The sequence below is a fragment of the Artemia sp. Qi Xiang Cuo genome, chromosome 3 (genome assembly GCF_049724085.1).
Source record: "Artemia sp. Qi Xiang Cuo chromosome 3, ASM4972408v1, whole genome shotgun sequence".
NCBI classification, from domain to species: Eukaryota; Metazoa; Arthropoda; class Branchiopoda; order Anostraca; family Artemiidae; genus Artemia; species Artemia sp. Qi Xiang Cuo.
In genome coordinates this window covers 71,631,257-71,658,927 of record NC_142796.1, presented here as the reverse complement: position 1 = coordinate 71,658,927, position 27,671 = coordinate 71,631,257, and the positions used below count along the sequence as shown (strand labels likewise).

Sequence of the window (27,671 nt, the reverse complement as noted above, 5' to 3'; positions counted from 1 at the left end):
TTAATCGTTTTTTTGGAGAGTAAAAACTCTCTATTAATGCACAAATAGTTCAAAATATCTCTAAAATTACGGTTTAAGAATGGTTTTATTATTAAAAAAAGAAGGCTCTAGTAATTATAGTTAGCATAATGCATATTTATTTGAGTGACGTCTTCCAGCAATTTTTTGCCATGAAGCTTAATCGTTTTTTTGGAGAGTAAAAACGCTCTATTAATGCACAAATAGTTCAAAATATCTCTAAAAGTACGGTTTAAGAATGGTTTTATTATTATTAAAAAAAGAAGGCTCTAGTAATTATAGTTAGCATAATGCATATTTATTTGAGTGACGTCTTCCAGCAATTTTTCGCTATGAAGCTTAATCGTTTTTTTGGAGAGTAAAAACGCTCTATTAATGCACAAATAGTTCAAAACATCTCTAAAAGTACGCTTTAAGAATGGTTTGATTATTAAAAAAAGAAGGCTCTAGTAATTATAGTTAGCATAATGCATATTTATTTGAGTGACGTTTTCCAGCAATTTTTTGCTATGAAGCTTAATCGTTTTTTTGGAGAGTAAAAACGCTCTATTAATGCACAAATAGTTCAAAATATCTCTAAAAGTACGGTTTAAGAATGGTTTTATTATTATACAAAAAAGAAGGCTCTAGTAATTATAGTTAGCATAATGCATATTTATTTGAGTGACGTCTTCCAGCAATTTTTCGCTATGAAGCTTAATCGTTTTTTTGGAGAGTAAAAACGCTCTATTAATGCACAAATAGTTCAAAATATCTCTAAAAGTAAGGTTTAAGAATGGTTTTATTATTAAAAAAAGAAGGCTCTAGTAATTATAGTTAGCATAATGCATATTTATTTGAGTGACGTCTTCCAGCAATTTTTCGCTATGAAGCTTAATCTTTTTTTTTGGTAGTAAAACGCTATATTAATGCGCAAATAGTTCAAAATGTCTCTAAAAGTACGGTTTAAGAATTGTTTTATTATTAAAAAAAGAAGACTCTAGTAATTATAGTTAGAATAATGCATATTTATTTGAGTGACGTCTTCCAGCAATTTTTCGCTATGAAGCTTAATCGTTTTTTTGGAGAGTAAAAACGCTCTATTAATTCACAAATAGTTAAAAAAATCTCTAAAAGTCCGGTTTGAGAATTGTTTTATTATTAAAAAAAGAAGGCTCTAGTAATTATAGTTAGCATAATGCATATTTATTTGAGTGCCGTCTTCCAGCAATTTTTCGCTATGAAGCTTAATCGTTTTTTTTGGAGAGTAAAAACGCTCTATTAATGCACAAATAGTTCAAAATATCTCTAAAAGTACGGTTTAAGAATGGTTTTATTATTAAAAAAAGAAGACTCTAGTAATTATAGTTAGCATAATGCATATTTATTTGAGTGACGTCTTCCAGCAATTTTTCGATATGAAGCTTAATCGTTATTTTGGAGATTAAAAACTCTCTATTAATTAGAAATTATTAAAAAATATCTATCAAAGTACGGTTTAATAATGTTATGTTTATTAAAAAAAGAAGGCTCTTGTAATTATAGTTAGAATCATGCATATTTCTTTGAGTGCCGTCTTCCAGCAATTTTTCTCTATAAAGCTTAATCGTTATTTTTGAGAGTAAAAACTCTCTATTAATGCACAAATATTTCAAAATATCTCTAAAAGTACGCTTTGAGAATGGTTTTATTATTAAAAAAAGAAGGCTCTAGTAATTATAGTTAGCATAATGCATATTTATTTGAGTGCCGTCTTCCAGCAATTTTTCGCTATGAAGCTTAATCGTTTTTTTGGAGAGTAAAAACGCTCTATTAATGCACAAATAGTTCAAAATATCTCTAAAAGTACGGTTTAAGAATGGTTTTATTATTAAAAAACGAAGACTCTAGTAATTATAGTTAGCATAATGCATATTTATTTGAGTGACGTCTTCCAGCAATTTTTCGCCATGAAGATTAAGCGTTTTTTTGGAGAGTAAAAACGCTCTATTAATGCACAAATAGTTCAAAACATCTCTAAAAGTACGGTTTAATAATGGTTTTATTATTAAAAAAAGAAGGCTCTAGTAATTGTAGTTAGCATAATGCATATTTATTTGAGTGACGTCTTCCAGCAATTTTTCGCTATGAAGCTTAATCGTTTTTTTGGAGAGTAAAAACGCTCTATTAATGCACAAATAGTTCAAAATATCTCTAAAAGTACGGTTTAAGAATGGTTTTATTATTAAAAAAAGAAGGCTCTAGTAATTATAGTTAGCATAATGCATATTTATTTGAGTGACGTCTTCCAGCAATTTTTCGCTATGAAGCTTAATCGTTTTTTTGGAGAGTAAAAACGCTCTATTAATGCACAAATAGTTCAAAATATCTCTAAAAGTACGATTTAAGAATGGTTTTATTATTAAAAAAAGAAGGCTCTAGTAATTATAGTTAGCATAATGCATATTTATTTGAGTGACGTTTTCCAGCAATTTTTTGCTATGAAGCTTAATCGTTTTTTTGGAGAGTAAAAACGCTCTATTAATGCACAAATAGTTCAAAACATCTCTAAAAGTACGGTTTAAGAATGGTTTTATTATTATTAAAAAAGAAGGCTCTAGTAATTATAGTTAGCATAATGCATATTTATTTGAGTGACGTCTTCCAGCAATTTTTCGCTATGAAGCTTAATCGTTTTTTTGGAGAGTAAAAACGCTCTATTAATGCACAAATAGTTCAAAATATCTCTAAAAGTACGGTTTAAGAATGGTTTTATTATTAAAAAAAGAAGGCTCTAGTAATTATAGTTAGCATAATGCATATTAATTTGAGTGACGTCTTCCAGCAATTTTTCGCGATGAAGCTTAATCTTTTTTTTTATAGTAAAAAAGCTATATTAATGAACAAATAGTTCAAAATATCTCTAAAAGTAAGGATTAAGAATGGTTTTATTATTAAAAAAAGAAGGCTCTAGTAATTATAGTTAGCATAATGCATATTTATTTGAGTGACGTCTTCCAGCAATTTTTCGCTATGAAGCTTAATCGTTTTTTTGGAGAATAAAAACGCTCTATTAATGCACAAATAGTTCAAAATATCTCTAAAAGTACGGTTTAAGAATGGTTTTATTATTAAAAAAAGAAGGCTCTAGTAATTATAGTTAGCATAATGCATATTTATTTGAGTGCCGTCTTCCAGCAATTTTTCGCTATGAAGCTTAATCGTTTTTTGGAGAGTAAAACGCTCTATTAATGCACAAATAGTTCAAAATATCTCTAAAAGTACGGTTTAAGAATGGTTTTATTATTAAAAAAAGAAGGCTCTAGTAATTATAGTTAGCATAATGCATATTTATTTGAGTGACGTCTTCCAGCAATTTTTCGCTATGAAGCTTAACCGTTTTTTTGGAGAGTAAAAACGCTCTATTAATGCGCAAATAGTTCAAAATATCTCTAAAAGTACGGTTTAAGAATGGTTTTATTATTAAAAAAAGAAGGCTCTAGTAATTATAGTTAGCATAATGCATATTTATTTGAGTGACGTCTTCCAGCATTTTTTCGCCATGAAGCTTAAACGTTTTTTTGGAGAGTAAAAACGCTCTATTAATGCACAAATAGTTAAAAACATCTCTAAAAGTACGCTTTAAGAATGGTTTTATTATTAAAAAAAGAACGCTCTAGTAATTGTAGTTAGCATAATGAATATTTATTTGAGTGACGTCTTCCAGCATTTTTTCGCCATTAAGCTTAATAGTTTTTTTGGAGAGTAAAAACGCTCTATTAATGCACAAATAGTTGAAAATATCTCTAAAAGTACGGTTTAAGAATGGTTTTATTATTAAAAAAAGAAGGCTCTAGTAATTATAGTTAGCATAATGCATATTTATTTGAGTGACGTCTTCCAGCAATTTTTCGCTATGAAGCTTAATCGTTTTTTTTGAGAGTAATAACGCTCTATTAATGAACAAATAGTTCAAAATATCTCTAAAAGTACGGTTTGAGAATGGTTTTATTATTAAAAAAAGAAGGCTCTAGTAATTATAGTTAGCACAATGCATATTTATTTGAGTGACGTCTTCCAGCATTTTTTCGCCATAAAGATTAAACGTTATTTTGGAGAGTAAAAACGCTATATTAATGCACAAATAGTTCAAAACATCTCTAAAAGTACGGTTTAAGAATGGTTTGATTATTAAAAAAAGAAGGCTCTAGTAATTATAGTTAGCATAATGCATATTTATTTGAGTGACGTCTTCCAGCAATTTTTCGCTATGAAGCTTAATCGTTTTTTTGGAGAATAAAAACGCTCTATTAATGCACAAATAGTTCAAAATATCTCAAAAAGTAAGATTTGAGAATGGTTTTATTATTAAAAAAAGAAGGCTCTAGTAATTATAGTTAGCATAATGCATATTTATTTGAGTGCCGTCTTCCAGCAATTTTTCTCTATGAAGCTTAACAGTTTTTTTGTAGAGTAAAAACGCTCTATTAATGCGCAAATAGTTCAAAATATCTCTAAAAGTACGGTTTAAGAATGGTTTTATTATTAAAAAAAGAAGGCTCTAGTAATTATAGTTAGCATAATGCATATTTATTTGAGTGACGTCTTCCAGCAATTTTTCGCCATTAATCTTAATCGTTTTTTTGGAGAATAAAAACGCTCTATTAATGCGCAAATAGTTCAAAATATCTCTAACAGGCCTGTTTAATTATTGTTTTATTATTAAAAAAAGAAGGCTATAGTTCTAGTAGTTAGAATAATGAATATTTATATGAGTGCTGTCTTCAAGAAATTTTTCGCTATGGACATTATTCGTTATATTGAGAATAAAAACGCTCTATAAATGCACAAATAGTTCAAAATATCTCTAAAAGTACGATTTAAGAATGGTTTTATTATAATAAAAAAAAGAAGGCTCTAGTAATTATAGTTAGCATAATGCATATTTATTTGAGTGACGTCTTCCAGCAATTTTTCGCTATGAAGCTTAATCGTTTTTTTGGAGAGTAAAAACGCTCTATTAATGCACAAATAGTTCAAAATATCTCTAAAAGTACGCTTTAAGAATGGTTTGATTATTAAAAAAAGAAGGCTAGATTAATGGGATGTTTAATAATTATTATTTAATTTAGTTCTTTCGTCCATAAATTTGTTGACATGGACATTAACCGTTTTTTTGGAGAGTAAAAACTCTATATTAATGAGAAAATAGAACAAAACGTATCAAAAAGTACTGATTTAGTATGGTTTTATTATTATTAAAAAAGAAGAATCTAGTAATTATAGTTAGCATAATGCATATTTATTTGAGTGACGTCTTCCAGCAATTTTTCGCTATGAAGCTTAATCGTTATTTTGGAGAGTAAAAACGCTCTATTAATGCACAAATAGTTCAAAATATCTCTAAAAGTACGTTTTAAGAATGGTTTTATTATTAAAAAAAGAAGGCTCTAGTAATTATAGTTAGCATAATGCATATTTATTTGAGTGACGTCTTCCAGCAATTTTTCGCTATGAAGCTTAATCGTTTTTTTTAGAGTAAAAACGCTCTATTAATGCACAAATAGTTCAAAATATCTCTAAAAGTACGGTTTTAGAATTGTTTTATTATTAAAAAAAGAAGGCTCTAGTAATTATAGTTAGCACAATGCATATTTATTTGAGTGACGTATTCCAGCAATTTTTCGCCATGAAGCTTAATCTTTTTTTTGTAGAGTAAAAACGCTCTATTAATGCACAAATAGTTGAAAACATCTCTAAAAGTATGGTTTAAGAATTGTTTTATTATTAAAAAAAGAAGGCTCTAGTAATTATAGTTAGCATAATGCATATTTATTTGAGTGACGTCTTCCAGCAATTTTTCGCTATGAAGCTTAATCGTTTTTTGGGGAGTAAAACGCTCTATTAATGCACAAATAGTTCAAAATATCTCTAAAAGTACGGTTTAAGAATGGTTTTATTATTAAAAAAAGAAGGCTCTAGTAATTATAGTTAGCATAATGCATATTTATTTGAGTGACGTCTTCCAGCAATTTTTCGCTATGAAGCTTAACCGTTTTTTTGGAGAGTAAAAACGCTCTATTAATGCGCAAATAGTTCAAAATATCTCTAAAAGTACGGTTTAAGAATGGTTTTATTATTAAAAAAAGAAGGCTCTAGTAATTATAGTTAGCATAATGCATATTTATTTGAGTGACGTCTTCCAGCAATTTTTCGCTATGAAGCTTAATCGTTTTTTTGGAGAGTAAAAACGCTCTATTAATGCACAAATAGTTCAAAATATCTCTAAAAGTACGGTTTAAGAATGGTTTTATTATTAAAAAAAGAAGTCTCTAGTAATTATAGTTATAATCATGAATATTTATTTGAGTGACGTCTTCCATAAATTTTTCGATTTGAACATTAATCTTTTTTTTGGAGAATAAAAACGCTATATTAATGCACAAATAGTACAAAATGTCTCTAAAAGTATGGTTTAATAATTTTTTTATTATTAAAAAACTAATTATCTAGTAATTATAGTTAGCATAATGCATATTTATTTGAGTGACGTCTTCCAGCAATTTTTTGCTATGAAGCTTAATCGTTATTTTGGAGAGTAAAAACGCTCTATTAATGCACAAATAGTTCAAAATATCTCTAAAAGTACGGTTTAAGAATGGTTTTATTATTAAAAAAAGAAGGATCTAGAAATTATAGTTAGCATAATGCATATTTATTTGAGTGACGTCTTCCAGCAATTTTTCGCTATGAAGCTTAATCGTTATTTTGGAGAGTAAAAACGCTCTATTAATGCACAAATAGTTCAAAATATCTCTAAAAGTACGGTTTTAGCGTGACCAAGGATAATAATAGCGGTTGCACACCTCATTGGAACGATTATAACCCGAGACAACCACTCTAACTGAAGCATAAACAGTACACATTCTGTTAAACTACCTCAATCTCACCTTCGGTTTAGCCATTTTTAGAAAAGAATGACAGTGGAAATGAAATATTCCTTTTCTGAAGACGGAATTTGCAAAGAAGGTAGACGTTTCATTATAGTTCGTTTTATTATTTGTATAATCTTGGTTGTCCGAATGTTACCTCACGCATACCTCACGATCAACTTACGCTTCGGTCGATTTTAGACTCGTGCCATAAGCAACAAAATGATAGAATTTTGTTACATTAGTAATTTAATATATAAGTTCCGATTCTAATATAAAATATAATTTTATCTTACCATTACAATATTTCTTAAAATCAATTATGGTTTTTTTCCATTATACCTTTACCACTACTCATAATTCTGGCTATATATGTGCACGTTGGGGGGGGGGGGGTTAAACTAAAGTGAAGCGCTTTTAGAAATGATACAAGTAAGCATTTTAGGATTTCTAGGATTACTGATGTCATCCTTAAAAGCTCTTCACTTTACCCCAAACCCCGCCCCCCCCCTACTGTGTAAATATAATAGCCCATAATTTGGGCTATTAGCCCAAATTATACATTTTCCGTTCATGTTGCCATAACTCCCTCTTTTGTTTCAACTATTTATCCGTAACGAGTAAAATACACATTTTAAATGGTGTTATTGGTATGAAATGAATGAATGAATGAATTATGTTTGGAAATTATGTCTTTGAGGCTGACATTTCCCCCACAGCTCTCAGGGCAAGGGTTGTAAGTTATTCCCTGGGGGCATATAAGGGTTTTTATAGAAAGCGTTGTCGTAGAAACTTCAAAAAGGGCTCATTCGATTGGAAATTGAAAGGGCCAGTGCCCTTTTAATGGTCAGAAGTGATTGGAGGGCAACTAACCCCCCTCTCACGCCCATCATTTCCCCAAACACGTCCAATCAAAATTTGTAAATAGGTATTTTGTTTAACGTAGTCGAAAGGTCCGGACATTGTGTCTTTGAGGATTACACTCCCCACACACCCTTCAAGGCAAGGGTTGTAAGTTATGCACTGGGGGCATATAAGGTTTTTATAGAAAGCGTTGTCATAGAAACTTTAAAAAGGGGCTCATTCGATTGGAAATTGAAAGGGCTAGTGCCCTTTTTAATTGTCGAAAGTGATTGAAGGGTAACTAACCCCCTCTCATGCCTATTATTTTCCCAATCACATCCAATCAAAATTTTAAGATAGCCATTGGGCTCAACGTAGATGAAAGTTCTGGAAATTAGGTCTTTGAGGATAAAACCACCCTCCCCCCCCCCCCAAAGCCATCAGGGCAAAGATTGTAACTTATACCCTGGGGGAATATAAGGTTGTTATATAAAAGAGTTGTCATTTAAACTTCAAAAAGAGCTCATTTGATTGGAAATTGAGAGGGCTAGTGTTCTTTTTAATGGTCAAAAGTGATCGGAGGATGAATGCCCCCCCCCCCTCCCTCACGTTCATCATTTCCCCAAACACTTCCGATCAACATTTTGATATAGCTATTTTGTTGAAGGTAGTTTAAGGTTCCGGAAATTATGCCTTTAAGTATGACGACCCCCCCCCCTCCACAGCCCTAGTGCTAAAGTTGTAAGTTATGCCCTGGGGGCATAAAAGTTCTTTTTTTATAGAAAGTGTTGTCGTAAAGACTTAAAACAGGGCTCATTTTTGGAAATTGAGAAGGCTATTGCCCTTTTAATAGTCGAAAGTAATCGGAGGGAGAACCACCCCTCCCCCCTACGCCCATCATTTCCTCAAACATTTCCGATCAAAATTTTAATATATCCACGTTGTTCAACGTAGTTGAAATGTCTGGAAATTCTGACCTAGAGCCAGAACATAATTTGCCCTTTACTAAAAAAAAAAAAAATGGCTTTGGATTGGCAGTTTAGTATACATATACTGATATATATCCCTTAAAGTTTTAATAATGTTCCATACAATTGGACTATTTTCGCGTGCCTTATTTAGTTGTCATGATCCCAAAACTCTTCTTGCAAACGTACCTTGTATGGCCTATGCAATATTACCAGAAATATAAAAACTTCTGTGAAACTTATATCTACAAATTTTGTTAGTTTTATTTTAATGTAAATGATTTCTCTATAATTGCTTGTTTGCAAAGGCACTTTTTAAATCTCATTCCAAACCCGCAGCTTTTGTTTGAATAATGGCTCTATATTTGTTTATTCATTGGATTAATTTTCAAACTCGTCAGAGATGGATTTGTTTTTCTAATTTTGATAAAATTGGTGGAGAATGGATTCGTGGAAGAAATTACTGTTTTGTGTACTCTATCACTATTTTTTGTTTAATCAAGTGGTTATCTTATTTCTGACGGAAACGAATTCTTAGAAGTCATTCGTCACAAAAGGGTACGAAATTTCAAAGCGATTTCTAAAGATAAAGTTCAGGTTATTTCACGCTTGCTTTTTTTTCATGTGTTTTCAACTTCGGTGGAAAATTTATGCGACATCAAAAATGTGTAGGTTACTTGCTTAAAAAAGGTGTTTAGATAACTAAAATTGATTGAAGCTCTTCAGAGAATTGTGATGCCGATTAAAAAAGAAAACATCATATCTTGTTTCTTGTTATTCAACATCATTATTGCGATTTTAAGCGATATCAAAAACGTGTTTTTTTTCCTAGTGGCTGCCGACTTTAAGAAATTATCTACGCCAGCTGGCGCGTGCCAAGCGGGGCAAAAGGGTGCTAAGCGTGGCAGAACCGGGCCAGGCGTTGTGGAGGCATTGCCACGCGTGGTGGAGCTGTGCCACACGTGGCAGAACTGCGCAACACATTTGGCATTCCGAGATGTACGCCAGGTGGCAGAGAGTCTTTGACCCTACAGTTTCTTCCTTTATTTAAACCAAAGTATAATCATCTACTGAACAAGTACTGACAAAACCTATCCTATCCACACAAAAAAAGTGACCCTTTGTTACATAATTTACACAGACCCTTAGGTTATTTTTAAGACCCTTAGTTACACAATTCAATACAAATTTCCGGGTAACTCGTCGCCTGAATCACGCTCTATTGGCTGGGGCGATTGGCTGGGATAATTTATTGGCTGGGAGCAAAGTACTTTAGCTCGGAGCGATTAAGTAGTACAACATTTTGCGTCTAGAGGCGCTGAGGTACGCGGGGTCACTTTTGGAGAGTTTTGTCAGTACTTGTTCAGTAGATGATTATACTTTGATTTACACAAAGTTACTTTCAACCTCATCCAGACGCGCATTCCCAGCCTTTGGTGATACGTGAAGCTTTGTTGTTTTATAAACGAAAGTATAATTCTTCCTGCACGAAACAAGGAACTACGTAGAATGAGAATATTTTGAAAATACAGCAGCAACTGAAGAAGTCTCTTGAGTTAAAGCGTGGGTTTTCCATTAAGCGCCGCATAAGCATAGATATGAGATTCCAACCTTCATAAAAGGAGTGAATTTCAACTGTTGATATTATACTAAAAAGAGAGAGAGAAGAAAGAGAGAGAGAAGGGAGAGACAGAGAAGGGAGAGAGAGAGAGAAGGGAGAGAGAGATAGAAGGGAGAGAGAGATAGAAGGGAGAGAGAGAGAGAAGGGAGAGAGGGGAGAAGGGAGAGAGAGAGAAGGAAAATGAGAGGAGAAATAGAGAGGAGAAATAGAGAGAAGAAAAGAGGGAAGAGGAGAAATGGAGAGAAGGAAAGAGAGTGAGAGGAGACATAGATAAGGAGAGAGAGAGAGAGAGAGAGAGAGAGAGAGAGAGAGAGAGAGAGAGAGAGAGAGAGAGAGAGAGAGAGAGAGAGAGAGAGAGAGAGAGAGAGAGAGAGAGGGAGGAGAAATAGAGAGAAGGAAAGAAAAAGAGGAGAAAGAGAAAGAGGAGAAATGGAGAGAAGGAAAGAGAGCGGAGAAATAGAGAGAAGGAAAGGGAAAGTAGAAATAGAGAGAAGGAAAGAGAGAGAGGAAAATAGGAAGAAGGAAGGAAAGAGCGAGAGAGGAGAAAGAGAGAGAAGGAAAGGGAGAGAGCGATAGAGACGGAGAAAGACGGAGATAGAGAGAGAGAGAAATAAGTAGTAATATGCTAAAATTCATGGTTCATAATAACAGTTGTACTAAACACAAAAGTTTCAATATTACAAATTAGTGTGACAGGTTCAGTATTCAAGTACGCCTTTGGATTTATTAGACCAATTTCAAAAACAATCTTTATCTGTTTAATTTTGTAAGATAGCCATTAAAACAATTTACTATAAGAAGAAAACAGATAAATTTTCAGTCAATATGCCAACACTAGACAAGAGTGGACCTGGTTATTTATTGTGAAAAGTAATTGTACTTGTAGAGTAGATTAGCAATCGCTGAAATATCTCTGTCAATACCCCAATTTTAGGTCATATATTGTGCTTTAAATTTGTTTTCAGTATTTTGGAAAATCTGAAAATATAGTCACCATACGCTAGATGGCGTTGATAGTTTTGTTTGGCACTAGTGCCATTTCCCACTTTTATAAGTTACGCACACTCTTTGCCCGGACATAAAAAGTGGGAAACAGCGGGTTCTTTTTTGATCAGAAGTCCTAAAGTAGGTTGACGGAATGATCCTAAGTAAAGATAGTTTCCTGAGTGAGGAAGAAAAAAGGGAAAGTAACATTTCCAGGTAAAAATACGCGAAGAGCTCCTTCGCTTTACCTTTCTTTGGTGTGCACCAAAATACTTTCAACTAATTCGAATGGAACTTCCCGTTCAGGTATTTTCGACATGGCCATAGCAACTTCAGATCCAAAGATGGACTGACTTTCAAATTTAAATTAGCGTCTGATTCCACCTGATTCCACATCTTTCTCCTTTCGCTTCTCTGAAAATACAGCAACTGGAATAAATACAGCAACTAGGCCAATATTTTGTGTATAGGTGTCTTCAGCTAAGAATAGAACTAAATGAAAAACATAAAAAAAAACTTACAATGAAAACAACGATTCAAAACAACATAGTAAGGTTAGCTGTCTTAACTTATGGGCCATTTTATGACCAAATATTGTATTGGTTATAACTAGATTGTTATACCTCAAAAAATTACAGCGGTCTGTAGCCATTGCTGTTTTCTTTTCCTACAACAAATTTACCTAGGCTAGAATACCATATATCCTTATTTCTACCGACCTGGGAGCCGGTAGTTAAAATCAAGGTTAAAATCTCCAAATAAAAACACCATATTTCTATCTGGGACCCTGTCCATTTGTTCCTGTAACTGTGAGTAAAATCCATATGAGTCACTACCATCTCCGTCAGTCGGCTCTACACTGGCATATATTACTATGACTGATACCCTGTAGGTTTTAGTCATAAAATGAGCGACTAGTGTTCTATTATTATTACCTTCCCAGCCTAAACAAGACTTAGAAGCTTCCTTATTCATCATGAGCCCTACTTACTTACTTGTGGCGGGAATCATGGCGTTTCCACCTCGCCCGGCATCGATGATCTTGGAGACCTTCTTGGACCATGTTGAGCGATCTTCTGCCAGCTGCTCTGCAAAAGCAAGCCACTGAGTTGACCATCTGTGTCCGAACTTTCTGAATCCCCCGATAGGTTCAAGGTCTGATTTGGCCAGGTTCCACCAGTTTTTCCTCTGTCCTCCTTGACGTCTCTTCCAGGAGCTAATAGGCTCGACTAGAAGTATTTGGCGAGGCAAGTATTCTGGCGGCCTCCGTAAAACATGGCCTAACCATTTCAAACGGCGTTCTTTAATAGTGAGAGCAACATCTCTCTGAATATTGCACATTCGACGTAGATCCGCGCTGGAGATACGGTCACGCAGCTGTATTCTGAGAATTCTTCGTAGACAGGTATGCTCAAACACCTTCAGCGTATTCTCATGCTGTAGTTTTACCGACCATGTTTCGCATCCTTAAAGGAGAACGGTGCGGACTAGTGCCATGTAGATTCGAACTTTCGTTCGGACACTGACTTCGCGGCGATTCCATAAGGGTTTCAGAAGGGAGGCAAAGACTGTCTGCGCTTTCTGTATTCTGTGTTGGATATCAGCGTCGGGGGATCCGTCAATGCATATTTGGGAGCCTAAGTATGTAAAACAGTTGACTTTTTCCAGCTGAACTTGATTGACAGTTAGTGTGAATGATCCTGTGTCGTGGTTAATAGCCATGAATTTCGTTTTCTCTGTGCTGACTTTTAAGCCGATCAGGTCTACCCAGGCCACTACGTTGTCAAGTATGTTTTGAGCTTCTACGGGGTCTGACAGGAGGCCAACATCATCCACATAATCGAGATCAGTCAGTGAAAGATTCTGTCCAATCTGAACTCCTGGATAGGACGACATTGCATTTTCAAGTACCCAATCGACGCAATAATTGAACAGAGTCGGATAGAGGACACACCCTTGTTTTACTCCGAAATCAACCAGGAATTCTTCAGTTTCTTCACCATAGACTCGAACTCGGCTCACTGACGCGTCATAGTATGCCTTCATCAGTTCAACAAACTTCAGTGGCATTCCGTCATTCTCTAGGATCTTCCAAAGTTTCTGGCGAGTGACAGAGTCGAAGGCGGCAATGAAGTCCAGGAACATCAATATCAGGGGTAGATTGTACCTTTCAAACTGCTGGATAATGAGGCGAAAAACGAAGATATTATCAGTACAGCCTCTACCTGGCCGAAAGCCGGCTTGATTTTCTCGGGTTCTGTCCTCCCTTGCCCTTTTGAAGCGGTTCAAGAGTATGATCCCGAATATTTTGACCGCAATGTCTATAAGACTTATTCCGCGGTAATTTTTGCATTCGGTTTTATCTTCTTTCTTATAGAAAGGGAGAATGACTGATGTCTTCCAATCTTTTGGGAAAGAATTGGTCCTCCACACTTCTTCGAGAATGCCATGGAGCTGTTCAGCAGTGACCTCAGGGCATTGTTTGTACACTTCCGGGGGGAGGCCGTCTTCACCTGGGGCTTTGTGGTTCTTCAGGGTCTTGATCGCTTTTAGTATTTCGGCTCTGGTCGGTGTGTCCAGTTTGACGTCATAGGGTTTTTTAGAAACGGCAGGTGGGAAAGCATCAGGAGCGGATGATGAGGATGGGTTTAGGAGCATCTGAAAGTGATCCTGCCATCTTGCTAGGCACTCCTTCTGACAACTGATGATTTTTCCTGATCTGTCTTTGACAATTTCTGAGACAGCAGCCTTCTTACCAACGGACTTTTTTAGGATCTGTTAAAGCTTGCAGGTATCATGTGAGCGTGCTGCTTTCTCTAACGACACGGTAGCATCTTCCCACATTTGGTGGCGGTCCAGACGAACAGAACGTTTTACCTGTCTGCGCAGCACTTTTGTTTCTTCTTTAGGGCCGCTCATCTTTTGTCTTCGCTCACCGACTATTGACAGGGTCCTAGCGGTAATCCATGAGCCCTACTCCCTGTCTATGTCCCATACTTCCTGCCTGAGTAAATAAATTCTATATCACCTTATTTCATGTTTTCTACCCCTCGGATACGAGTTTCTGAAACCCTTAATAAGTCAAGTTTGAAGCGTCTGAATTCCTCAGTCAAAATGTCAATATGATAGTTATTTTTTAACGTCGTAACATTCCAAGTTGCAATTTTCACATTCTTTAAATATGAAATATAAATATATGCGGGTGAAGGATGACAGACTGCCAAAGATTGTCCTTATCGGCCAACCGTCTAGGGCTAAACGGAAAGTAGGTCGTCTACGGTTGGGGTTGAAGGATTTAAGGGAAGCGGGAACTACTTCGGAGGATGTAAAGAGGGAGGCTTTGAATAGATTAGGATAGAGGAGGAGCATGTGTAACTGTGTTGGCCTCAATCGGCTTGGTGCTGCGATGAGTTGTTAGTTTTAGTAGTAGTAGTAGAATTCCAATCCTAGCCAAACTTTCTTAGAGTAATGATGCTGAGATTCTTAACCTTCTTCGTTAATAGATTGATTTAGTAAGTTTAAACTTACCTATTAAAGTTCTAAGCATAAGAAAAGTTGGATTAATTTAGAAAGAACTGGGCAAAACCATCAAAAATGGGCATGATCCTGCCAAAGTTGAACCATGAAGTTCAATATATTTGAAAACCCCGAAGCAAAAATTTTGTGCTCCTACCTACAAATATATTAAATTCCGTGTTTTCCTTGGAAGGATGGCCGCAGGTGCATTTTTGCTTGTTAGTTTTTTTAAGTTTTGTCTTTTTTTTCTTATTCCCCCCGAGGGGTGATCGTATTGAATAAATGACTGTAGGACATCCAAAGAAGACTCATTCAAAGGGAAATAGAAAGTCCCATTTGCAATTTTAAGCAAACAAAGAGATCATGTCCCAGCAAAGTAGTGATCTCTGCCATTTTGTGGTGCAGAAACAATAGTCTCCGTCCGATGAGCACCAAATAGCTATGGAGTGAAAATTTATGAGTTCCAATTGATTTAAAACTGTAGAAAAGATTTTTTTATGGCCTCACAGCTTTTAATACCATCTATGGTGCATTCAACCCTAAACACATATATGCAGTGAGTGCAAACACAATGGTTATTAAAGACAATTAATTTTAAGCTTCACTTGACTGACTTGATTCGTTTGAGGCTTCATAATTTGTGTTCAGTATTGTATAGTTATGTACCAGCTACAAGGGGGAGGGGGTAGTGAATCTTTTTGTGGTTGGATGAAGGATGGGGTCGAAAGCATCAAAAACCACATTTTGGGTCCCTGTTGTATGACTCATTGAGATTCACTTCAGGTAACATGGACGGGTTCGGGCGAATTTACGCCTTATTCTTCTATCATTTGGAGGATTATATTTGGACCAGAAGATTATAGTTATATGCTTACCTGCACATACAACCTTTGAAATTGTCGTAGCTCATTAAAAATTGTATATATTGTTTTGTATTTACTCCATAAATGTTATATTAAGCAGCGCCGTCCAAGGGGGAGGGGGGGCAATAGGGGCAGCTTCCCCGGACGCCGTGGCTAGGGGGTGCCACGGTTGGGTGGTTGCCCACTTTCATCAAACTTTTCACTTTGATTATATTATAGTCGGGAGGGGGGGGGGGGGAGCTGTAACTATTTTTTTCCCGAGCACCACCAACCTAACAATGGCTCCGATATTAAGATGTTAATATAGCTGCTACTAACTATGACTATTATTGATCGTGTGTATTTTGAAAGCTAATATGTTTCCAGGTTTAGTATACTTTTTCTACTTTATTCTTTCATAGTTCAAGCCGAGATGGGACGAAACACAAACTCAGAGCCAAATTTAGAAAGAAGAAATATGAAAAATGTCCTTCTTCTTGGAGTCAGCTTTCTTCTTGTTTTTACAGCCTTTCAAACTATGGGAAACATTCAGGTAAGGCTTTTAAAAAGCGAGCAGAAAAGGTCGAAAAAACAGTTATTAGAGTTTATTGTATACAAAGATTTCATTGTTAATCTTTTTGGGTAAAATACAGGTCGTTCTGTAACATAATTGATACATAGACTGATTGGTCAAATTTTAGCTAGCTGTAACCAGTAATTATATAGTACTCACTTATGTCTTGAACAGCCTTTTGTCTCATATTGTGGCCATCTCCTTGGAACGCTCAAAGATATGCTTCTTATATGATTGCCCGCCCGTTTCAGAAGGCACTAAGGGTAACTTCTGAAGATATCTCGCCATCTATTCCTAGCTCTTCCAGAAGTACGTGTGCCGCACTTCTGGCTTGTTTTCTCCATCCAGTGTATGTGACCTGGTCTCCTTAGTTTCCGTAGTTGCACATCTGTAGTTTCCGTAGACGTTTAGTTTCCCTCTGCTCTTGCTTTCGAAGGTCCTCATTTGAGACTCTGCCTTGATACGCTATTTGATTACGTTACCAGAAACGTTACTTGATACGTTATACCTCTGTCTTGATCGGCTCAGACCCTTCTTCTCGAAGAGATACGACAGTAAATCCGAAGAAGTCGAAAAGTTAGATATATCAAACAGTTCGTGGTAACGAACTGTAAGTAAGGAGCGACCCGGCTCAATGGTAACCGAAGCTCTAGAAAACGGGTTTTTGATACCAATAGATACATCAAAAGAATCAGATTTTAAATGCTGATTTCAAATATATAAGTTTCATCAAGTATAGTCCTACCCATCAAAAGTTACGCGCCTGAGGAAATTTGGCTGATTTTCGAAAAAGGGGGGAAAGACCCCCTAAAAGTTATAGAACCTCAATGAAAATTACACCATCATATTCAGCGTATCAGAGAACCCCACTGTAGAGGTTTCAAGCTCCTATCTAAAAAAAATGTGGAATTTTGCATTTTTTACCAGAAGAAAGATCACAGATGCGTGTTTATTTATATTTTTTTTTCCAGGGATGATCGTATTGATCCAGTGGTCCTAGAATATCGTGGGAGGACTCATTGGAACGGAAATTAGAAGTATAGTTCCCTTTTTGAGTGACCAAAAAATGGAGGGCAACTAGGCCCCCTACCACGCTCATTTTTTTCCCAAAGTCACCCGATCCAAATTTTTTAGATAACCATTTTGTTCAGCATGGTTGAAAATATGATAACTATGTCCTTTAGAATAACCTAATCCCCCGAAGTCCCCGGGGGGAGGGCTGAAAGTTATGAACTTTACCCAATGTTAACATACAGCAATGTTAACAATGTTAACATAAATTACGTATATGATTGGGTTCACCCCCTAGTCAATACCTAGCTCTTTAAGCCAAAGATTTTTTAGTACTTTCATAAGAGCTATTTATTCTAAATAACGGCATTTGTGATTAAGGGGTCATTTTTAAAGAATTGGAACAAAATTCGAACTTTAGCTTAAAGAGCGAGGTATTGACTAGGGGGCGAGCCCCCTAATATACGTATTAAAAATGTATGAATATAGAAGTTCGTTACGTAAGTTAATTCGTAAGTTACGTATATTTATTACTAATGAAAACGTTCGTAAATAAAATTAAACAAGTTTCGAGAAAGCCATTTAACCAAATAAAAGTAAAATTAATACGCAAATGTTGTTTTAATTATTAATGCACGGTATACCAAAATCAAAACCTGCATTAATTCAAAAACGTTCAAAAATTAAATAAAAAAAAACAAGTTTTTTTAACTGAAAGTAAGGAGCGACGTTAAAACTTAAAACGAACAAAAATTATTCCGTATATGAAATAGGCTGTCCCCTCCTCAACGCCTCACTCTTTACGCTAAAGTTTGACTTCCTCACAACTCTATTCTTTTTAAACAATAAAAAACTTTAGCGTAAAGAGTGAGGCGTTGAGGAGGGGACAACCCCTTTCATATACGGAATAATTTCTAATCGTTTTAAGTTTTAACGTTGTTCCTTACTTTCAGTTAAAAAAACTTGTTTTTTTTATTTAATATTTACTAGAAGAGCAAAAATAAGAAAGCACTAAATCTTTATTATTGTTTGAATGAACTGGAAATATCGGTCGGAACGAACGGATCGATGCAGACATTTCGTTTCGAAGATATACGACTGTGTGTAGACATTTCGTCTCGAAGATATGTGACAGTAAGTCTGAACAAGTCCAAAAGTAGTCCATCCATGGATTAGCAAAGTCGTGGAAGCCGAATTTATCGGTAGTGTTGGAACAAATTAGAAAAGTGTCAGTCGATTTCATATTATTATTTAATTGTCATTTAAAATATTAACCTGTTGCCCCATTCTATGCCCCTCTGTCTACCTGTAATAAATTAGAACAAAATCAATGTGAAGTGAAACGTACAAGTGAAGTGACCAATACTACCAACAGGGCCGTACGGAGGATTTTTTTGGGGGGGATGGGTTATACAAAAAAAAAAAAAAAAAAAAAAAAAAAAAAAAAAACATCCAAAGTTTGTTTATGGACATTTTCTTTACTTGTCTACTTAAAATAAAAATCACCCAACAATAAAAATTTGGGGCTGAGGGGAGGGGCTCAAACCCCCAACCCCCCTTGAGATGGCCTTGACTGCCAAACATAAAACAAATATAAGCAACAAGGTAAGGTAAATAACTTGATACAAGCAACTAAAGATTTGTAATAAGATGTATTTTTTACGGCAATAATTACCAACTATGAATAATTCAACAGAAAATACAGATAATAACAATAATGGTATCATTTTCCTAAGTAAAAAAACTGACTTTTATGAAAGTTTTAACTTTAGCACTTGATTCATTGCCAGTACAGAAGCAAGTATTGCCACTCATAGAACTTCACCAGCTCTTTGATTTTGCACTTTTCACTTATTTTACAAATGTTTTTGTATGAGTATTATAAGCTGCGTTATTATGCTACTAATAATAAGTTTTTCAACATCTTCTTGCGAAAACATAATGTTCAATGAAATGCAGTATTAACTAATCCTGTCCAACCTTTAAAGCGGAAATATTTTTATTTCAAAAGCGATACGTTTTCCAGTGCTCGCATTTTTTTCCTATTTGAATTTCTCTTATATATTTTTTTTTTTGCGTTTATTTTTATCTTTGACAAAGAAAACAATATTGTCACGCAAACGTGTAGTAGCAAACTGAAGACTACCCACACTGTCTTCTCAAGGTTCGGAAATAGTCCCGACTGGACACAGTTCTCTTGCAGATTTCTTGTCTGTGTCTTACACTTTACTGATTTGGGCCTGATTTAAAGCCTGTTCGTCATGGCATTACTCTGGGCTTAAACGGAATCTTCTTATGAATGGGTCAAATAGCTTGATGTTAGCTAAATCTCTGGCTTTCTGGAATTATTTCGATTTTAATTAGCATACATATATATATATACATACATATATATATATGTTTTTCTTTGTCAAGATCACTTCATCCCTCGAAATTATGTTAAAAGCACTTTATATAATAAAAAGTTTCAATGTTTATTAACTGGATAGGAAAATTGCAAAACAAATAATATTATCTATTTACTAGAATGTAAAAATTGTCAATTACAATATGTGGGGGAAACAATTAGCAACATATATAAGGGATTTTCGGGACATAAAACTACAATTACCAAGGAAAAAACTAACAATTATCTAGTTCAACATTGTAATAATGGTACTTGCTCAGTATCTAATCTAACTATTACAATTTTAGAAAATCTGGACCTAGAAAACTTTACTAAAGAGGAAAAAAATAATAAATTACGCAGACAAGAAGAGTATTGGATCCATGCTCTGGGTACCGCGTATCCTTTTGGGCTAAATGATCGAGTAGCGAAATACGGAGACATGTCGAATGTAGTTGCTAATTGTATCAATGGGTTAACTGAGCACCCTTCTTTTAATTGCCCCACTAAACGTAAAAACCGATCAAGAGGACATAGGAAAAATAATAAAAAGAAATATTTAGATTTAAATGCATTTTTAATCGATTTAGGTCACATATTTGAGACTAATGGAATGACTAGGTTTAATAAAATCTTTAAATAAGTTATCAAGGAATAATTTAATAAAAGTATTCTGGATTGCAAAAAGAAGTACAACATGTAACTCAAAAAATAAATTAATTTATGATGCAGTTTGCATTTTAGCTAAATCAAAATTTATTTCAAAATATAATAAATCTGATAAAATTGTAAATAAGGATAATAAATTATATTTGTCTATTAATTTTTGTTCTAAAGAAATAGAAGATATTAATTTGCCAAGAATTTTAAACCAGCGGAGAGTAAAGAATGCCCTTCCATGTAATTTGGTGTATAATGGTAGTCCAATTTTAACACATAAATTTTCAAAAACAATTGGTCAAATGATTTTTAACTATAATTCAATACTTAAAAAACTGGACAGGGGGAGTAATTGGAAACCAGTTTGTAATTGCGAACAATTTTTAACGTATGTGGATCAAACTTATGAGAATATTGTAACGGGGGATTTGTCCATTATAAAGCATCGTGATCTTCAAAATATAATGAAAATGGGTGCTAAGTTCCGTCTTTCTTACGGCATAAGGCCAGCAGATATTCTTAGGAGATTAAAGAATGATTTAAACTTATTTATTGATAATTGGTGCAAGAAGGAGAAAATTACTGAAGATAGATTTCAGAATTGGATAAATTTGATTTTGACTAGTGTAAGAAATAACATGTATAGAATTAATTCAACAGATTATGTGAAAAATTCAATATTTTATAATGCCAATATGAAACAAGAAATATCTAATATACAGAATGAATTTATAATTGTACCAGTTGATAAAGCTAGCAATAATTTTGCCACAATTTGTCAGAAATTCTATTGTGATATTTTATCAAAAGAGATACAAACAACAAATACATACGAAAAGGCCCATATTGAGGAGAATAGTTTAATTGAAAATATAGAAGAAAGAATTTTAAAAAATTTCAATATTTAAATAAATGATAATGATAAACAGTTTCCTTTCTTATATTGGACGATAAAATTTCATAAAAATCCACCAAAACCACGTTTTATTGCTGGGGCAGCAAGGTGTCCAACCAGAATTGCGGCTACTGATCTATCTTTAATTTTAGGAGAAATTAGAAATAAATTTAAAGCATATTGCTCTGGAATTAAAAAATTTTCTAACTTTAACCCATATTGGAGTGTTAATAACTTGTTACAAGTGATAGATTCTTTGGCGAATGTTTCAGCTAAAAGAGTCGATTAATTTGATTTTAATACATTGTATAAAAAATTTTAACAAAAATTAGTATTAGAAAAATTTAAAAATGTTATAAATAAAAATTTTATTTTTTATAAAAAAGGATTTTTTAAAAATTATAATTTTAATAAAAAAGACCCATGGACGAATTTGTTTAGAAGTACTATTAATTCAAGATGTTATAGCTTGGATATGGTATGCGATTTATTAGAATTTGTTCTATTTAATACATTTATAAGATTTAATGGGAATTTATATAAACAAACTGTAGGTATTCCTATGGGTGGGAATGCGAGTCCATTCATAGCAGACCTGGTTTTAAGTCAATTAGAATATGAATATATGATAAATAAAAATAGCCCAAGCAATTTAAAATATAACCTTTCAAATAATAAAAGATATCTGGACGATCTCTTGATAATAAATTGTGCAAAGTTTATTGAGATTTCAAAAAATATTTATCCACAAGAGTTAATTCTTGAGCCTAGCTATGGGATGGGACACGCCGACAATTTCTTAGATTTAAATATTAATATTTCAAATAATAATAAATTAGTGTTTAAATTATATAATAAAACGGATGATTTTAATTTTGAAGTAATTAATTTTCCATTTCTTGAAAGTAATATACATTCAAATATTACTTATTCGGCTTATTATTCCCAATTATTTAGGTATGCAAAAATATGCAGTAATTACACAGATTTTAAAAATAGATGTAAAAAGCTGAGCGAAAAACTGATCTTAAGAGGTTTTTCAGCCAAAAAAATTAGTTGGCAATTCAAAAAAATTTAGTTTCATGTATCATGAACTTTTAAGTAAATATACAAAAAATTATAAAGAAATACTGAATGATATTTTAATATAATTTCTCTTGCGCTTTTCTTTTTTTAGAAGTTTGAGTTTGTAGGGGTTTTCAAACAAGTTTGAGGATCTTTAAATTGGTAATTGGTTCCAGATACCAATAAAGGATACATCTGGACATGTCTTCATTTGTTCCAGAATGGTCTCTTTCAGTGACCTCTGGAATTTTATTACGGAAACATTGGAACACTTTTTGTATGTAATTTTTAATAGCTTGACTAGTATGCATGTATTTCACAAGTTTTACCTGACATAGGGTTACCATATAGATCTTATGGTAGAGGCTCCACCGTGCCGGGTAAAGAATGTAAAGCCTTGAAATCTATTAAGGGATGTGGTATTCTTCTGATGAGCCCTAAATGGAAGGTTCTACTTGGAAATATTTTGCTAGATTTAAGGTGCTTTTGCTGGTAAATTTACAACGACTTACATTTATTGATGACAACTTTGCATGGATTTGGACTTTTCTATTTGGTTGAATAAAGTTAAATTTTGTCATATTTTAGCTACAGATTTGAATAATATTAAATGAATGCTTTAGTCTCTGTTCACTGCCTATGCTCCCTGTGGTCGTTTAAAAGTTTCAAAGGTTTTTTAGTTTTTGATGAAGTTCTAAATTTTTCATGTTTTTTTCAAAATTATTTTCTTTAGACACTGGAAATCTGTAAAGTTTATGATATACATCTGAGCCACTCAAATTTAATGTAATTTTTCTGTAAAGGTCACTTTGTTATCATATTAATTGAAAATACTTGATTTTACTAATATTAAAAATATTTGTACTCAATTAGTAATTCGTGCCCCTGGTTATCCCTGGTAATCTTTCAAATAGAGCATAAGATTATTTTTATTATAAGATTATAGAACATATATAAGATTTTTTATAAGATTATAGAACAGGTATCCATGATATGGGGCCTTAACTCCACCATCGTAATTAGAATCAGATCTTGGAATTCATTACATGATTTTATAAACCCTCCTCCCTCTAACAAAAACACCCACAGCATATTGGAATTATTCTTTGCAGAGCGTGCTAAAATAAGCGTTGACAGCCTCTACGAAGCTCGACAAGCAAGCAAGGCACAGGAACAACACAGAAAAAAAAATTGAGCAATAATAATCCAGAAATTCCATATTTTATGCAATATGTTATAAAATTTTCACCTGAATATCAGTGTTTGGATTTTTCTTTAAATACAGCGTCCAATTATGTGCCTTATTTATGCTAAGTTCAAATAAATAATCAGAATTTTCCTAAACAATAAAACTTCACTTGTAATATTTCTTTATTTGGGATATTGGAAAATTTGAAAAAAAAACCAAATGGGTTGATAGAAATTGTAGTGGGCATTTGAATTTGACATTGGCCTTATTTTCAGCTGAATATTGAAGATTTAATCCTATTGAAATTTTCAGCTTTCATTCATCGATAATTGGCCAAAGTGTCGATGTCACAACCAGTCATTTTTTTAAAGAAATGGATTAAAACAGCCTAGAACAGCCCTCTAATATCGATTGAAACAAACTTTAGCTTCATGACCCATGGGAATCAAAATAGTTTGAACCTAATTGTTTGTTTTATTACCGTGGACTAGTTATCTCATCAGTTAGTATTGACGCATGCATACCAGCTTTTCTAAGTTTTATTTTTCTATTTCTATTTTATTTTTTACGTACCTAAGTAACTAGTTTTTCCTGATCGACTGGGACCGCCCGGCTATTGAATCGTGACCCCCCCCCCCCAGTCTGAAAAGCGATGCTATAAGCTCGTTTCTCTGATCTAAGACCTAGAATATGTGTTTAAGACATTTGCAAAACAAAAATAAGAATAATAATAGCATTCAACAGCTGGAATCTGTTTGTCGCTTGGTTTTGCCTGTTTCAAATGGGGTTTTGATAACTTGCAAACCTTCAGATAGAATTTTTATTTAACACAAAGGCCTGAATTACTTATACCTTTTAACGTGAAATTAGAAAAAGGAAATAATATCGAGTCAACCGACTCGTTAGCCCGTGACGGCGTCTCCTTCTTCTATTGAATGAAATTGCTCTTCTTTTAGCAAACCCTGGTTCAAAGTATTCAGAGTGAATATGAGAAGGAGAACAGGACGGATTTCGCTGGTGCAAATGGTTATACCAGTCAATCAATTATTTACGCCTCTTTTGCTGTATTCAACTGGATAGCCCCATCTGTGGTCTCCGTAATTGGCCCAAAAATGTCGATGTTTCTTGGAAGCATCCCTTATGCGTAAGTTTTATTTTTGCAGAGTTCAGCTGTGGGAGTTCAGAAGATGCTTAGATATTTATATCATCGATTTAAAATCCCCCCCCCTAAAAAAGAAAGCCAGCATTTTAAAGAAAATTAAAAAGCGAACCTAAAACGAGCAGAAATAAAGCTATATGGTATGTCAGATTCAAAACAAATTAAAATTACTATGAATGACCTAATGAAGCCCAAATGAACAGAATTTCGAAGCAATAATCGAGTTAAACTAAAAATGAACAGAAAGTATTACAATAAGACTTGGTAGAGCACCCCCTTCAGACATTTCTGAAGATTCGAGTGTCTTTTGTACTTTACTGATAACAAAAAAACATCTATTGAACATATTTATTTTTGTCCTAACCTTAAAAAAAGAACAAAATAATAAAACTTCAATCGTGTTTGCTGGAAACAACAAAAGATTTCTTAGAATAAATACTTTTGAGATTATAAATTTAGTTTTAGTGTGCAAAGGATAGTTTTCTTATCACTATCTTTTTTTTCCTTTTGCGTTCAAAACTAGTAAAATTGATGCAAAAACAAGTTGTTTTAAAACATCAATCGGCAATGTATGTAGCAATCTCTTTAGCTTCAAATAATTTCTGGTTCAGAGCTGTAAGCAAAGTGCGACCCGTGTTAATAGTAACCAATGCCCTGAAAAAAAAATTGATGAAAGATTTATACATTGCATGAATTTTATTATATGTGTAAAATTAAGTTTAAGTTTTAAGTCACCCGTGAAATACTATTAGCAATAGGCAATTCTTTTTATTTATTTCAATATCATTTATTAACAAAAAAAAATCATCAAAAACCAAATCCCCTCCAAATATGGGAACAAGTTATATAATTTTAGAATGTCTTCTAGGTATTTATAAAATATTATTTTCAGTTCGTTTGTAATTGAAATGGTTTTAATGCAAGTGTATGGCAAAACTTTTATAATTTTTGTTTTCTATTTTCGTTCCATAATTAAATATTCATTTTGAATTGAAATTTAACACTTCATATTTGTGTTCGTAATTCAAAAATTCATTTCAAAATTTGTTCGTTTATATCCGAAACATCTTATACAATTGGCACCGACATGTATTTACTGCCAACATTTCTTTCTGCCATCCTATCCTGTTTTTCCCCAGGTTCTTAAACAAATAAGTCAAGCCAATAGGACTAACAGACATGAGTTCCGTACTTTCTGGATTATTGTATTGTGTTTCTGAGTCAAATAACTCCGGAATCTCTGGTCTAACCTAACAAATTATTAATAATAAGGGTTTACCCTGAGTAAACCCAGTGCGTAGACTGCGACCCACATGTAACTTATGCTCCCAGAGATTGGATTAGCGACCTGTCAATATTTGAAACCATGATTGTTACTTATTATACTTCAATGGTTAATTGCATATATTATTTCAATAAGGGTTTTGAGCTTAAGTTTTGTACCAGGTAGGGGTATCGTTTCACTTTTATATCTTACTTGGCACTAGACAAAGCGTAGATGTCAGAGACTTCTGGATGTGTGTTGTGCATAATGTTTGAATATCACTGCAAATATTCCTTCATTTTGCTTTACAACTAGAAGATGGAAAGCTAGATAGTGCCTATGATACTTATTCCTTAATATGTATATGTTTTCATATTAGGAGATAATTTCTGAGATTAAGGAACTGTCCAAAACGGGACACGTTACCCTAACCGACTGAATTACACAATGCCGAAATGTCATTAGTGGTGCGTAACTCCAAAAATATAATAGTAACAAGTATAATAGTTACAATAGTAATATAATAGTTCATACAATAGTAACAAAAATACATATAAACAAATTTTGTTGCATTTTAAAAGTGGTTTTTGCACCCTCTCCCCCCCTAAAAAAACAACCCCCCCCTCTTGAAACAAAATACTGGACACGGCCTTCACTGTTGTTATAATTATTTATACATGTAACTCAAATTCTAGGTTATTTGTGGGTTCATTTCTCATACCGATGACCTGGCTGCTGTACCTAACATCTGCCATTCTTGGCTTTGGCGCTGCAGTCATTTGGACAGGCCAAGGCAACTATTTGACTCTCTGCTCCAATGATGGAACAATGACAAGAAATAGTGGAACGGTCTGGGCTCTTATGCAGTCTAGGTACTTTTTTTCTTTCTCATTGCCCAATTAGCTAAATAGTTACTTAGTGCTTGTATTCTATTTGATTTCATTGTGACTCGGTGATTAATTTTTGTGTCAAGATTCCGGTCGAATTATTAATTGCTATTTTATGGTTTTGAAGGATTTTTTTTTAATGCCTGGGTCAGAGGCGCCAATTAGGGGGGGCAGGGGGGGCGATGGCCCCCCCCTACACTTTGAAAATTACCTTCTTATTTATATTTCACAGCTATTTTCTATTTTAGCTATGTGCTATATTAAACCAGCAACTGGTCCAATAAATACGACCAACAAACTGGTGCCCTAATTATATAATCTTGTTTTGAAATGTCTAAGAGCGAGCGAGTCTACACTATTTTATTTCCGAGTAGGGTTCATTCAAAACTAAGCTTCATGTGGTCAGTACCCGTTTGTTATTGTTCTTGTGAAGAATTCGTTGTAAACTATGAGTTTTGTATATTGCCTTTTTTAGTAGCTGGGAAAGGAAATGTGTTCTAGGGTTTCAAGGGGTTTTGGTCAGCAGATTCTTGACGTTGTTGAATAGTTTATGGGATAACTAGTCCCAGTGGAGTGTATGGGACTGTCGTGAACAGGAAATGTAAGTGATTGGTTTATGGGGTTTCTAAGCGGGGTAGTTTCATCGTGGAGTATGGGAGTGATTTTCTAAGTGAGTTTCTACGTGTTTCTTCAGTTCTTCTCTTGCCGTGTCTGAGTGAAGTCATTGTCTACTATTCGTTTAACTATGAGTAAAAAGCCACAACAAACTTTGGATTTTTTTCGGTGAAAATGCGGAAGAAAAATGAAGAAACTTTAGTGCAAGAAACTGGCAATAGTGTCAGCGCCCAAAGTCTCGGGTTAGTTGAGATAAATTCCCCCACCTGTGACATAATTTCGGA

The 27,671-nt window shown here is 33.9% G+C and overlaps 1 protein-coding gene across 1 annotated transcript in view; it reads left to right on the top strand.

Moving 5' to 3' along the window:
- The window catches only part of LOC148954489 (UNC93-like protein MFSD11), a 139,283-nt gene that overhangs the window by 45,551 nt on the left and 66,061 nt on the right, over positions 1 to 27,671 (top strand). The window contains 3 exon segments of the mRNA XM_089086548.1: positions 16,105 to 16,235; positions 24,419 to 24,606; positions 26,581 to 26,757. Coding sequence (XP_088942674.1) covers positions 16,105 to 16,235; positions 24,419 to 24,606; positions 26,581 to 26,757 — 496 coding nt within the window.